Genomic DNA, 12172 nt, shown 5'->3' with positions numbered 1-12172 from the left:
GTTTACATGCAAGCTTCTTCATCTACCTTAAGTCCTCTTGATTGTGTGTATCACAGTGGGGATTGTTTTTTATATATTTTACATGAACAAGCTTAGAAAAGATAGCATCATTCTATGATTGTATTTACTGTCCTACTGTAAAAACTCCTTGCTTGCATATGCTCTTTAATTAAATTTAAACACTGTAATTACGATGTCCAATCCCAGGACTGCTAATAATTTTAACATTAGCTGGACTTCTTGTTCACATACTGCACTGGAAAAACTGAATTTAAATACTTTGCTGTCAATAAATGGAAAGAGCTGCAAAAAGCTAGGAAACTACATTCCCCGATTTAATAGAAACATTTTAAAAGGTTATATTTATTTATCTTGAACTAACCTTGCATTTGCTTTTCTTTATTTGTGAATGAATCACGCGTGATGTGTAAGGTGAGTGTCTAAATAACAGATTTAATAATAATAATCAAAACCTTTTGCAGAGTGCTTATCGAGATCGTGTACCACCAGACAAACCACGCATGTTTACACTGCAAATCAACCTCAACCTACTCCTGCAGCTAAGGTGTGGCACATAGGCTGCAGTAACTCCAGCATGTTTCCAAAGTGGATTACTTGACATCCAAGTGCAAGCAAATTGATTTTTCAACTCTTAATCCTTTGTAAATCTTAAACCTTGAAGGTAAATGGCCTGGGATGAATTTGATCATTATATAAGAATGAATGGAGGCTTAATGGTGACTTAAAGAGCTTAGGGTGAAGAGATTACTGGTGGGAAATGAAGGCGTTGTATGCGGAGGGGTAGGGGCGGTGTGGTGGTAGAAAGCAGTGTGAGGATTCGGTTACTGAAGGATGAACACTTGAGACAAATGAAATGAGCAACAGAGTGCACACTGCAATTCATTCCTACTCTAACCAACCCGCTGATCAGGCCTTATCAGCTGTTGGAATTAAGACGCCTCATCAATAAAACTGTCATCACATTTCGCCACAGCAATTAAACAGATGGATGATTCCATAAAAGCAGTTGTTACAGGAGTTACTCACTGGAATATTAATAATAAAGACAAATATTACACATCAAAAAGTGGTCACTGTCGAAGCCTTTTTCCCTGCTGCATGCTCAAATGTAACACATCCGCATCACAAGTAAGCATACGATCCGCCGTTAACACAAATACACAATTTAAGCAAATTTAATTACTGCATGTTGTCATAGGGCATCAAGATTTTGCGTAATGATGACGCTTAAAGGTGTGACAACTGGTGGCACTGATTTTCACAAATAAGGCAAACTAATTGGGAGAAGAAATGTGAGAACACCTAGATATCCACACCACAGAGGTGATAACAATGTTAGAGTGCACGCTGTTTAAGGAATGGAAAAAAAAAACAAAGCTTAGCAAGCAAATTCAATGCTCCCAGAGGAAGCACAGCAGAAATTATGAAACTTCACTTTATGAAATTACCACATTAAACAGCATCATTTAACACCTTCAAAAAAGAAAGCATTGTCTAATTTTATTAGGGTGTTTATTGCCCTACGACACACTGCGCGGCAACAAAAGCCTGCAGGAGGGCATGCCGTCATACACTTCAATACCACCTGAGTGAGACACACAATGTACAGAGCCTTTTGTCTGCCACATCAATTTATATCATTTCATTAACAAAGGCAACATTTCCTCGTAGAGCAGATGTTGCGCTGGAGCTAGGTTGTTTGAAGTTGTTGGCTTTCCCATGGATTGCAGGTCACTGCAATCATAAATTATGAAGTAACTGCTCAACAGCACTTTGCACAACATAAACTATCCGTGTCCTGATGAGAATGATGTATAAATACAAGAAGGTGTTAATCGGAGTAAATGTGCTGCTTGGGAATTTAAGTAAAGGCTTTCTGACCGCTGCTTTAACAAGGATGTACATTTTACTTTCATTCTTGCAGAAATAAAGTTCATCTACGATGTGCCTGATGGCAGTACTCTGTTCCTCTGGCAGACAGAAAACATCAAATAATCAGCATTTTAAGTGCAGCTTCACATTACAGCTTCGGCTTTTGAGCAGAGCAGCAAGTATGTGACTTTATTGGACTTCTCTTGCCGAGACAACGGAACTGTGTCGAAGTAGAAGCTCGGTTGGCAAGTCATCTGAAACGGCTTCCTTACTCTTTCAGCTTACGCTCTCGCATCATTTGCTTCTTCACCATAAATGAACGCCCAGGCTAGTCCAGCAGCTGGGTTGCAGCAGCATGCTAAGCTTGTGAGTCAGTGTGCACGAGGAGGGGGTCTGATCAATGCAAGCAAGATTAGACAGCAAGTGGGTAGGTTTCCAACTCAGCCAAAAAGTTACGCCCGCTGTGCGAGGAGGATTTGTCTTTTTCTTTTTTCAAAACTCTCTTTAAATCTTCAGCACTCACTTTGAAATTTGGAAGTGCTGAGTGAAAAGGTAAAAAATTGACAGTGTGTTGACAAACCTAAAAGCTCCCTGGACTCTTCAATATGTTTCCTCTGACGTAAATAAAGTAAAACAGCTGATCCTTCTGTTTGCCAAAATGCATCACTGTAAATCCAAAACGGAGAGCTCGAGTGAGCAAATCAAAGTTATGGTTTTGATTATAAGGCTTTTCTTGAAGCAGCCAGATGGTATATGAACAAGTAATGCAGGTGGCCACTGTAAAATGAAAGTGTTCTGAACCACAAAATGAGGTGCAAACTGAGCAATGGTCGACAAAAGAATATTGACAGCAGCAACCAACTGGCAGAGTGTTTGAGCTGGAGCACTGAGGCGCTGAGGCACACCAAGCAGCCGACAACTCAAATAGCACTTCAACAATATAGCGGTAATTTTAACATTAATTGTGAAGATATCTGTGCAAATGAATAGGCCAACTCTTTGCTTACCAACTGGTACTCCAATTATTCTGAAGCTTTAGCAGCTGCTCATGAAACAACACTGAGTCACAGTGGAAACAGCCAGAGCACACATAACAATAGCATGGACCTGCACAGCATAAGTTGTATTTAAGCAAACAAAAAGAAGTGCAAACAAAAAGATGTGTCTGTGACAAGAAAAAAAAGGAAAAAAATAACAAAGAAAGAGGTGAGATCTCATTATGCATTGTTCCCGGCAAATTAACTTTATCCTTGTCTAGAATAAGATCGTTACCTGATTTGAATTTGGAATTTCTGCTCTGTTAGACCACACTCGGTGCAGAAGAAAGGAAACCCAGGAGGGGAACGCAGCTTGCCAATAAAAAAAAACACACTCAGCAGGATTTCAAGGCGTAAGAGAACCTCACCACAGGAAGGCTTGGTGGCTCGGCAGAGCTGAACTCATCCTGCCAGTAGTTTCTGTGCAGTGCTGAGCTTTAAAAAATCAGTCTCTCTGTTTATCCATGCAGTACAGGCAGTACTACAGCCATAAATTGTCAGGAAAAATTAATTTGTTGTCTTCGGTTGTCTTATGCTAAGTCATGGTGTTGCGATTCCTATCATTATGTATTTCATGAATTTATTTATGTGTGTGATATTTCCCTTCCCGAAATGTTACACCAAGCCCCTCGGGCTCCACATCCCAGCCAGGAGTGAGCAGAGCTGGTGGAGGTCCGTTCTGGCTGCGTCGGTCAGTGGGCTGTCTGAGGATGTCTGAGCATGTCAACAGGCTGTTTGCTGTTTGTGATGCTTTGCTGAAGAGACAGAATTTACATGAGATAAAATAGTGGAAAGGTGTTAATGACCGGACTAGTTTTTGAACCCAGCACAAATAAAAATGGCAGAACAGCAGCAATATGATCCAGATTAGAGTTTGCTGCAGAGAAAGCTGCACTTTTTTTGTAATTACTTCAATATGGCATTTGATAGAAGTGGGACAGGAAATTGTGTCAAACTGATCAACAGGGAGATGTGAAGTCATAAATCCCTTTCATGTCACTGTTTATTCATTAAGATTTAATTTAGCATTGACTTATATGAGTATAGATTTAAAGAAAGAAAGAATGACAGCATTATTTTTGCTTTATTACATTTATTAATAATGAGCTAATTTTGGGTAAGGTCCAAAGACCTCTGAATTTTTTCTGACCCGTGTGCTCATTTTCTTAAAAACATGGCATATTGTATGTTTGCTGTGCCTTTCCTGTCCTTTACATCAAACCAAAAATGCAACATCTTGGTAAATATGATTATTTACTTTCCTTCCAACACTTTGCACGTCTCACTTATTTTTGACTGTTTTTTCAGGTCCACACAGCAGTTTTTTTAACCATATACTGCTTATTTCATCCAATTTTATCCTGCATATTCCTGGTGCTGATACATTAGCATTTTCTTTGAGTAAGGCCAGCTTTGTACTCAAAATATCGCACTTTGGGCAAACACAGTATTCTCGCTGTGGCTCCGGGATGATGGTATATATGGGAAAACAGAGAAGAAGAGGCCTGGAAGTTAGAAAGGAAAGAGATATGACTTTCACGTTTTTCAGCACCCTCAAGATTTATTTGTTTGTTTTATTAGCATGAAGTTTCCAGCCTTAATTTTGATGTATTAATTTACATACCTCCATAGTGCTCTAACATCAACATTTTGCTTTTGATTCCTTAATTATCTTGGGAAATCACATCATTTTATTCACACTGGTAGTATGACTTAAACCACATAACCTCATCTTTAACTGATAATTTATCCTCAAAAAAAACAGGTGCTGGCAAACTTAAATATATCTGTAACCCTAAATCTTATCTTCCGTTTTCAGGTTTATGTAGTTGGGGTGCGGTAGACTCACGCTTTCCATGTAACAGCAGAGATTTAAATACATATAAAAGTGAATTATAGGACAGATGTTTGTATTGACTGTGAATACACAAATGGCTTGCTCATCTCATCATTCTTATAGCCCAAACCTAACATACACAAAGACTCAGCTCAGGAACATTACAGTTAAAAAGATACTGTAGTGATGCTTACCCATATTGACTTTCAAGGGCACAGAAGACAGTCATAAAGTGGAACTGGAGAATGACAAAATTTTATCTGTGATTCAGTCAGTGAGTCATAGAAACGACTAAAAACTCGGATGAAACTGGTGACTGACTGCATACCTGGCCAGCCTCCAGTTTCGCAGTAGCGGATGAGACAATTCACCAAAAACTCAATGAGGCAGATGAGGAGAAGCTGCGCACCAAGCTATCAAGAACGTGATCTATGAAGAGGAGGATGCCCTCTACAAAAATGGGAAAGCTGAAAATATGGATTGTCATGAACTGCGAAGCTTCTCCTCGAGGTTGCTCAAAGCAGAGAAGCACAGAGAAATTCAACACTACATGCACAGAAGGCTTCAAGCTTGACCATGATAAAATAGTTATGAACCACGTTAAATGTCTTAACCCCTGAAAAGCTCAAGGACTGGGAGATTTATTAGGAGCCTCTCTATCTATCTACTAGTAATTTAAGCATTCTTTTGGACAAAAATGTTTGAGAATTTTCCTGGACGTCGTAGCACTCTTCCCTATCCTGACCTTGAAAATATGGAAGGGTGGGGGGGAAATGTGTTTTCTACTAACAATACTATCAATAATTTTCTGCTTTTAACTTTTTCCTTCACAAAACAAATAACACAATGTGCATCCTGCATTCTTCTTCTTCTGTGTAACAGCTGGATAAAGTGAAAATAAAACGGAACAGATGTTTTCAAGGTCATGTGATGCTGGATCGTATCCCAGTGTAACCTGGGTAAGACCTGGGACAGGTTTGACAGCCTCACAGGGGAAACAGAATGACAAGCACTTTCACACCTGCAGGCAATTTAGACTTTCCGATTCACCTTGCTAGTCTTTGGACTGTGGGAGGAAACTAGAGCACCTGAATGAAGCCATTCGAACACAAGGACAACACGCAACCTGAACATCATACCCTCTAAAATTACAACGTTCAACATTAAACTAACACATCGTTTGTTCAGATAAATTGGGTGCGACCCACACAGCCCAATCCTGCAATATTCTGCAGAAGTAATTTGCAGTGCTGCCTCTGTCGCACAGTTTTTGTGATTTTTCCACATCATTTGAAGTTAAATGTTTAGTTGATGGGGACTCACGATGCCCGATTATTTACCTGATTAACTTCTGGTCACCTGTCTTGCACTTTTAGCAACACTGCTCACCAAAATTCCAGTCTGATTTTCCACATGGCTGCCATGAAAAGATCCATTATAAATTACAGCAAGCATGTTTTTAAAATAAGTATTTTATATAGTGTGACTAAAACTGCAAGTTTTCATTGATTTGCCTTATATATCGCTGGTTTACCTGTGCTCTCTGGATGTATACGTTTTGTCCAATTTATACATGTTCTATAAGCCAGTGACCTGAAATATTTGCTGTAAGCCTTACCCACAATTTTTCCATCCATATTGTAGATTCCAAAATTCAGTCTAAGCTCTCAGCTAAGATGCTTTTTCTATTTTACTGAACAGAGGAGAAGAGACAGTCCTCCCCTGGAAAACAGCTGTTAAATGAGAGAGTCGCTACCTTTAGGCACCCTTATAACCTACAAAATGAAACTTTGAAATATGTGTTTAATGTTTTAAAAGGCTCTATTTTAAAGCAAATTCTGAAAATTAGATAACAGTCTTACTCCAGCGTCCCTGTCTCAAGCCAGGAATGGTGATGACTTGTGCTATGACGGCTGAAACAACAGATTGATCACAATCGTTTATCCGGAGGACGTGTTGGAAGAGACCCAGTGCACTGAAAAAGATGCAAGCAGACTATAAGAAGCAGCCTGTTGGAGATACACACACCTCGTTTGTTCAAATAAAGAGCGACAAAGTCTAACGCAAATATGGTTTATCAAACACTATTCACCTGTGGATATTTAAGCTGTTATAATTCCTCCTGCAAAACACGTTGTGCCCTTGGCTCCACTCAAAAACCCAGTGCTGAAGAGTTTATTGAAATAATCTAATGCAGGTAAACCATTGAAAGTTATTTAATGCTACACTACAATTCACCGTGAAGCAAACATTCAAATATATCTCAATTTATTGCAGTTTCTTCTTAATAGAGTCCTTGAAGCTTGCTAATTAACCACTACAGTTAAATTGTTCAACTCTAATGAAGGCAGCCTTGGTATTGAAATGCTAAATGTGACAGACAACAACCACATGAATTAGCAGCGTGGACTGAGCACTACTTTTGATTTTGTCTGTTTTTTTGTGTTGATTGAAAAGCTGAAATGATGTTGCAGCTTCGTTTGTGAACCGTGATAATTGGACAAATGATAAATGAATGGCACCATCCATCAACTAGGCTTCAGCAAATAAGTACCAAAGCATCTGCCTGAGCTGGACAGAAAAACTAGATATCAAGGCATGTCGACATCAAGCTCGGACAATGTGTGTAACAAACCGTACAAACTGACTGAATTTCTTTAGATGTAATGCTTCATCAGTTATTATATGTCAGAGTTTTCAAGCAAGCACAACAAACAAATATCTACATTTTTGAGCACTACTAAAAATATAATGTCATGGACGACAAATATAATGTGATAACTGTGTAAATTCTCAAAGCAGGTTCCCATACAAACTGAGTTACACGGGTCCCTAAACGGTTCTTCTTTCTTTGTATGACAGTCAATAATACAAAATGTGCTATTCAGCCTGTAAGACAAGGTTGCTTAGGCCTGTGATGTGTGATACTAAATGTCTTCTTGTTTCCAGGGAATCTGATTAAAGCCCTTATGACTAAACTGTAAGTGTTAATAGATTAAGCAAAGATGTTTAATTAGGACAAGGCTTCATTTTGAAATAGATTACTGCTTTAAATAGATTTATTTTAAAAAGTAGACCAGCTGGAAAATGTACACGTTTTCTTACTGACCACCTGGCCTCCACTTACACACATGGAGAAAGAGAGAAAGAAGGGGAGAGGGTGTGGCAAGTAACACACACACACACACAAACACATTAGACTGTGAGTAGGCGAGATGAGATTCTGCATAAGGGGGAAATTTGTTGAAGCAGAAAGTTCGCCATGCAACTGTGAAGACGATAGTGCCAAATCCTGCTGAAAATGACTTAATACAATAATAGGTTTTGGAGTATAACTAATACTATTAATTAAAAGCAGACAAAAATACACAAAAAAGCACTTTAATCACTTTTTATTACTGTGTGACTTTTGGATCTTTGGTACCCCAAGATACTCCCCATCTTATACTGTAACTATACTGCATTATGGATGATAAGCTTATTTACTTTCCTGGCAAGAGGTAGAAAACTGTGTGCTGTGAGGCTTATAGCTTAGCATAATGAATACAAACTGGGGGGAAACTGTTCAGAAATCACTCTAGTCACCCCACAAAGCAAAAATATTCTGCTGTTGTTGTAGACAAGATGTATCATACCAGTTACTTTTTGGATAAGCTGGGGAAACAGTTTCCCCCGTTTCCAGGCTTACTGCTAAACTCGGCTAACCACCAGTTGGCTCTGGCATCCTAACTAGTGTTTATGTGCAGAGGAGAGAGGATCCTTATCAGAACTATGAGCAAAAAAGCCAATAGGTGTAACTGCCCTAAAGTCAAAGCAGAGCAATACTGAGGTAATGTATTCAAATAGGAACTTTCCACAGCTATGCTGATGACACAGAATTATGCACACCCGTGCAGCCAAATGATACAATAAGTCTGATGAGTAATAACTTTGTGAGACTCATGAAAGACAAGCAAGGTAAAAATACTTCTGCTTTGCCTCAGGGCCACAAGAGATGTACTGTCCAAAAATCTTAGCTCTCTGCTTCCACAGTTCAAGCCTAAGCAAAAGACATTAGTGAGAGTGTGTTGGACTTTGATCATAGCATTATATTACACCATAAAATTGGAATTCTCTCAGCTGAGTAATATTGCCATATCAAAAACCCAGTTTGTGCTTAATTCTCAGTAGACTAGACAAGCCTACTGTGTATTTCAGTGGTCTTGCTGAGAATTTGATTTGTCAATTATAAATCATTCAAATCCGGGTTCTTGTGATATTGACCAGAACAAGAAGAAGAGAACACTGAGTGATTCTGGTTTTAGCTGAACTCGGTATAGCTCCATATATATTTTACAGATATTAAATAACTTGTTTGTCTATAAAGCACGACAGTGTTTCACCAGCTTCCATCCTCAAGGCTCCCTGTTGTTTTAAGTGTCTTTACATTTACTCACATCCTCCATGTAGGTTGTTTGAAGTTCAGAACCACAATCAGACCCAAGAAAATTGGATCTGTACAAACTGTAGAAAGTATGTCCCTCTGGATATCAGGGAATAACCCCCACTGAGCATTCTGTTATCTTTCAACCTGTAAATCCATTTGTCTCCAAGTCCTTATTTTAGCATGTCATTGTATTATGATGTTATTTCATGCTTCATTTATCCTTAATTTGTCTTTTAGTCTAAAGGACTCCAGGTTTAGGTTCTTTGCATGATTGTAATTATATTGATTCTTAATTATTACGCTATTATAACTTTCGTCCTATACTTTATCTGAGCCATTCTTATATAATGGGTGGTAGGAGAATTATAGTTTAATTGATTTAAGCTTGCAAATAATATGTATGCAGAGAACTTACAAATGAGTGACTGACCAAAACGGGGAAAAGCAAAATGAGCTTCTGTGAGTGACTAAATGGGAGAAACACGCACAAAAGAGCAAATGGGGCATAATCCCCTTAACATTATTTTCTTTTTCTTTACCATATCTGCCAAGTCAGCCGATCAATAAACAACAGCATAAATAGGGTGTGCGTGCCCGTGTATGTGCGCGTGCGCGAGACAGACAGAAAAAGAGAGAGGGAGAGCAAGGGAGAGGTTGAAAGGCAGAGACTGATTCCTTTAAAGTCTGCAAGCTCTCAGTTTTAATCTTTCATCGCGTTTTTCAGACGCATCTGAATGAGTCTTACTGCCACGTAAGACCTGTGGATGAATGATGACCACACTGCGTCAAAAAGAGGTCCGTGCGTAAATCTGGAGCACATTAACTACTTACGCTACTGTTTTGTCCGGACCAGTGCACCATCGCCTGGTTATGAGCCGTGTCCTCGGTGAGCGCAAATGTCGAACTTGTGAGGTGAAACTCCTCCTGGTCCGAAACCGAGGCATCCTCCCCGCCCTCGGGTCTGAATCCGGACCAAGTCTCTGTGCTCCTCGCACTACGTCTCCAACTGGTCACATTCCTGTCCTCGTTTTCCGTCACATCACCAATTTTATTTCCCCCGTCGTCTGTGTTATTCTCGGTTACATTGCTGAGAAAGGGGGAGGACACGCTTGAAGACACTTCAGATTGGGAAAGTTTCTGGTTACTGCTTGGGGCGCCTTTATGCAGAGAACTTGAGATATTTCCCCCAAACCGTGGCTGTACTTTGGACGAACTTTCTTCGCTCGCGGTCAGTTCTGCATCGTAGTGCCTTTCGTTTCGGGGGGTGACCGACCCCTCGGTAAATCTAAGAAACTCTTCAGCTGTTGCCTCTCCAAAATTTGTCAAATCCAGCGCCGAGAGTTCCCGGGGAAATGCTGCGGAAATGAGCGGCAGCTGGCAAGACGGAATGCACCTTACCTCCGCTTTTGTTCCGCCCAGGATGGAAGTTAGGGTAAATATCCAAATCCACTCAGAGAAAATGATAAAAAGGCAGTGACCGAGGCGCGTCTCCATTCTACGTTGATTCCTACTTAAAAACATATCATTTTTTTAGTCTTGAGCGAGTGTCTGTCATCACCTGGTAAAGTGGTTGAATGTACTGTGAGGAGGTGCAGCAGCGCGCGGACAAGTGCTCCCAAGTACTGATGCAAACGATGCATCAGAGGAGGAGCTGGAGGCTGAATCCTGCACAAGAGGGGAGCGGGGCCGATACCCCGCATCATCATCTCAACCTGGATTAAAACAAAAAAAAAGAAGAAGAAGAAGGAAGGAACAACAAAATAATAAAAACAAGCATAGGGGTTGGGTGTAACTTAAGTTTATTCCTGATCAACAGTGTGACAGATAGTATGTCATTATAAAACATTTGATTTAATAATCATCTTATATCTTGGTAATTATGCACAGAATCAAAACAGCCTGAAAGGTGATGTATGGGGTCCCTGGGGGGGAAGTCTGGAAACATTAGTGGGTCTGCCACTGGCAGTCTTTGTGAGGAAATGTTACTGACAGGAGCTTTATGGAAGATACAATGAGGCTTTGCATTTTCCATTAGCAGGTCTGAGTAATCAATTAACAAGATTGCCTGTGTTCACTGTCAATTATGTCATGCAGGTAAAGTCCCGGCTGTGGCCTGCCTGCAAAATGGGCTGGAAATAGTTTCACTTAGGCTTTGCTCCTGTATTATCCATTCAATACACCCGAATGGAGAAAATGCATATTCCCCAAATTTTACCTGCTGTTTTCTGTGGCCCTTTCTTGGGGTTAATGGAGGCTTGAATAACAGAAAATAATGAGAAGAATTCAAAGCAGAGGTGAGTGAGTAATCAGTCTTGCTACATCTCTGATCTCTGCTGTTGAGTATAAGTACAGAAGAGTGCGCAGGTGTCACGGCAATAATAACGATCCCATTATTGCCATGCAGTGCATACAGCAAAAATATATTGTTATATTTCTCTATACTTTGGGCTTTGTTCCAGTCAGCTAATGGTGGACCATTAGGAGAACTAGAGCCTGTCCAAACTCTGTGATTAGATTCTATTTCTGGGCAACATTTAGTCAATAGGATGAGGATGCTGTTGACTGGTGAGTGATGCCGAAGAGACTCCCTATATTGAGCTGCGTTCTCCCCATCGCTCTGAGCTGCGACGTGATCCTGTTCCACATACGGGTCAACTGCACAGAGACGTCTTTCATTGCCAGCCATTAGTGATGCAGTGAGCAAGAGCTGTCTCAATCTGTTTCAGTTAGCCCCCACCAGACAAGGGGAAACCAGTCTATAATGCAGATTGATGGCTGACTGAGAATTTCAATCACAGAGAACACTGGCTAAAAACCTCAACTTTCGACTGTAATGAAAACCTCAAGCAAAGTCCAACTGTTTCAATACAGAACACCTTTTTTAAAAATGGAAAAAACTGGTCTCTTTTTTCTCTAGGTACGAGTGTGTGTGTGAGTGACACTTCCACAAGTTTACACATGTGTGTTTCTGTGCTTGTT

General features: G+C 40.1%; 1 protein-coding gene across 2 annotated transcripts in view; it reads right to left on the bottom strand.

Annotated features, from left to right (window-relative positions):
* The window catches only part of LOC147316092 (VPS10 domain-containing receptor SorCS1-like), a 66405-nt gene extending 55091 nt beyond the window's left edge, over window positions 1-11314 (bottom strand). For both annotated transcript variants that reach the window (XM_086259290.1, XM_086259289.1), the window contains exon 1: window positions 10025-11314. In XM_086259290.1, coding sequence (XP_086115416.1) covers window positions 10025-10714 — 690 coding nt within the window. In that variant the 5' untranslated portion in view covers window positions 10715-11314. The remainder of the gene's footprint in view (window positions 1-10024) is intronic.
* Window positions 11315-12172: the final 858 nt, after the last annotated feature.

The sequence above is a fragment of the Aulonocara sp. 'chitande type north' Nkhata Bay genome, linkage group LG13 (genome assembly GCF_057382095.1).
Source record: "Aulonocara sp. 'chitande type north' Nkhata Bay isolate Kocher_YH1m ecotype deep benthic linkage group LG13, A_spYH_male_GT1.1, whole genome shotgun sequence".
In the NCBI taxonomy this organism is placed as follows: Eukaryota; Metazoa; Chordata; class Actinopteri; order Cichliformes; family Cichlidae; genus Aulonocara; species Aulonocara sp. 'chitande type north' Nkhata Bay.
This window is presented reverse-complemented; position numbering and strand designations above follow the sequence as displayed.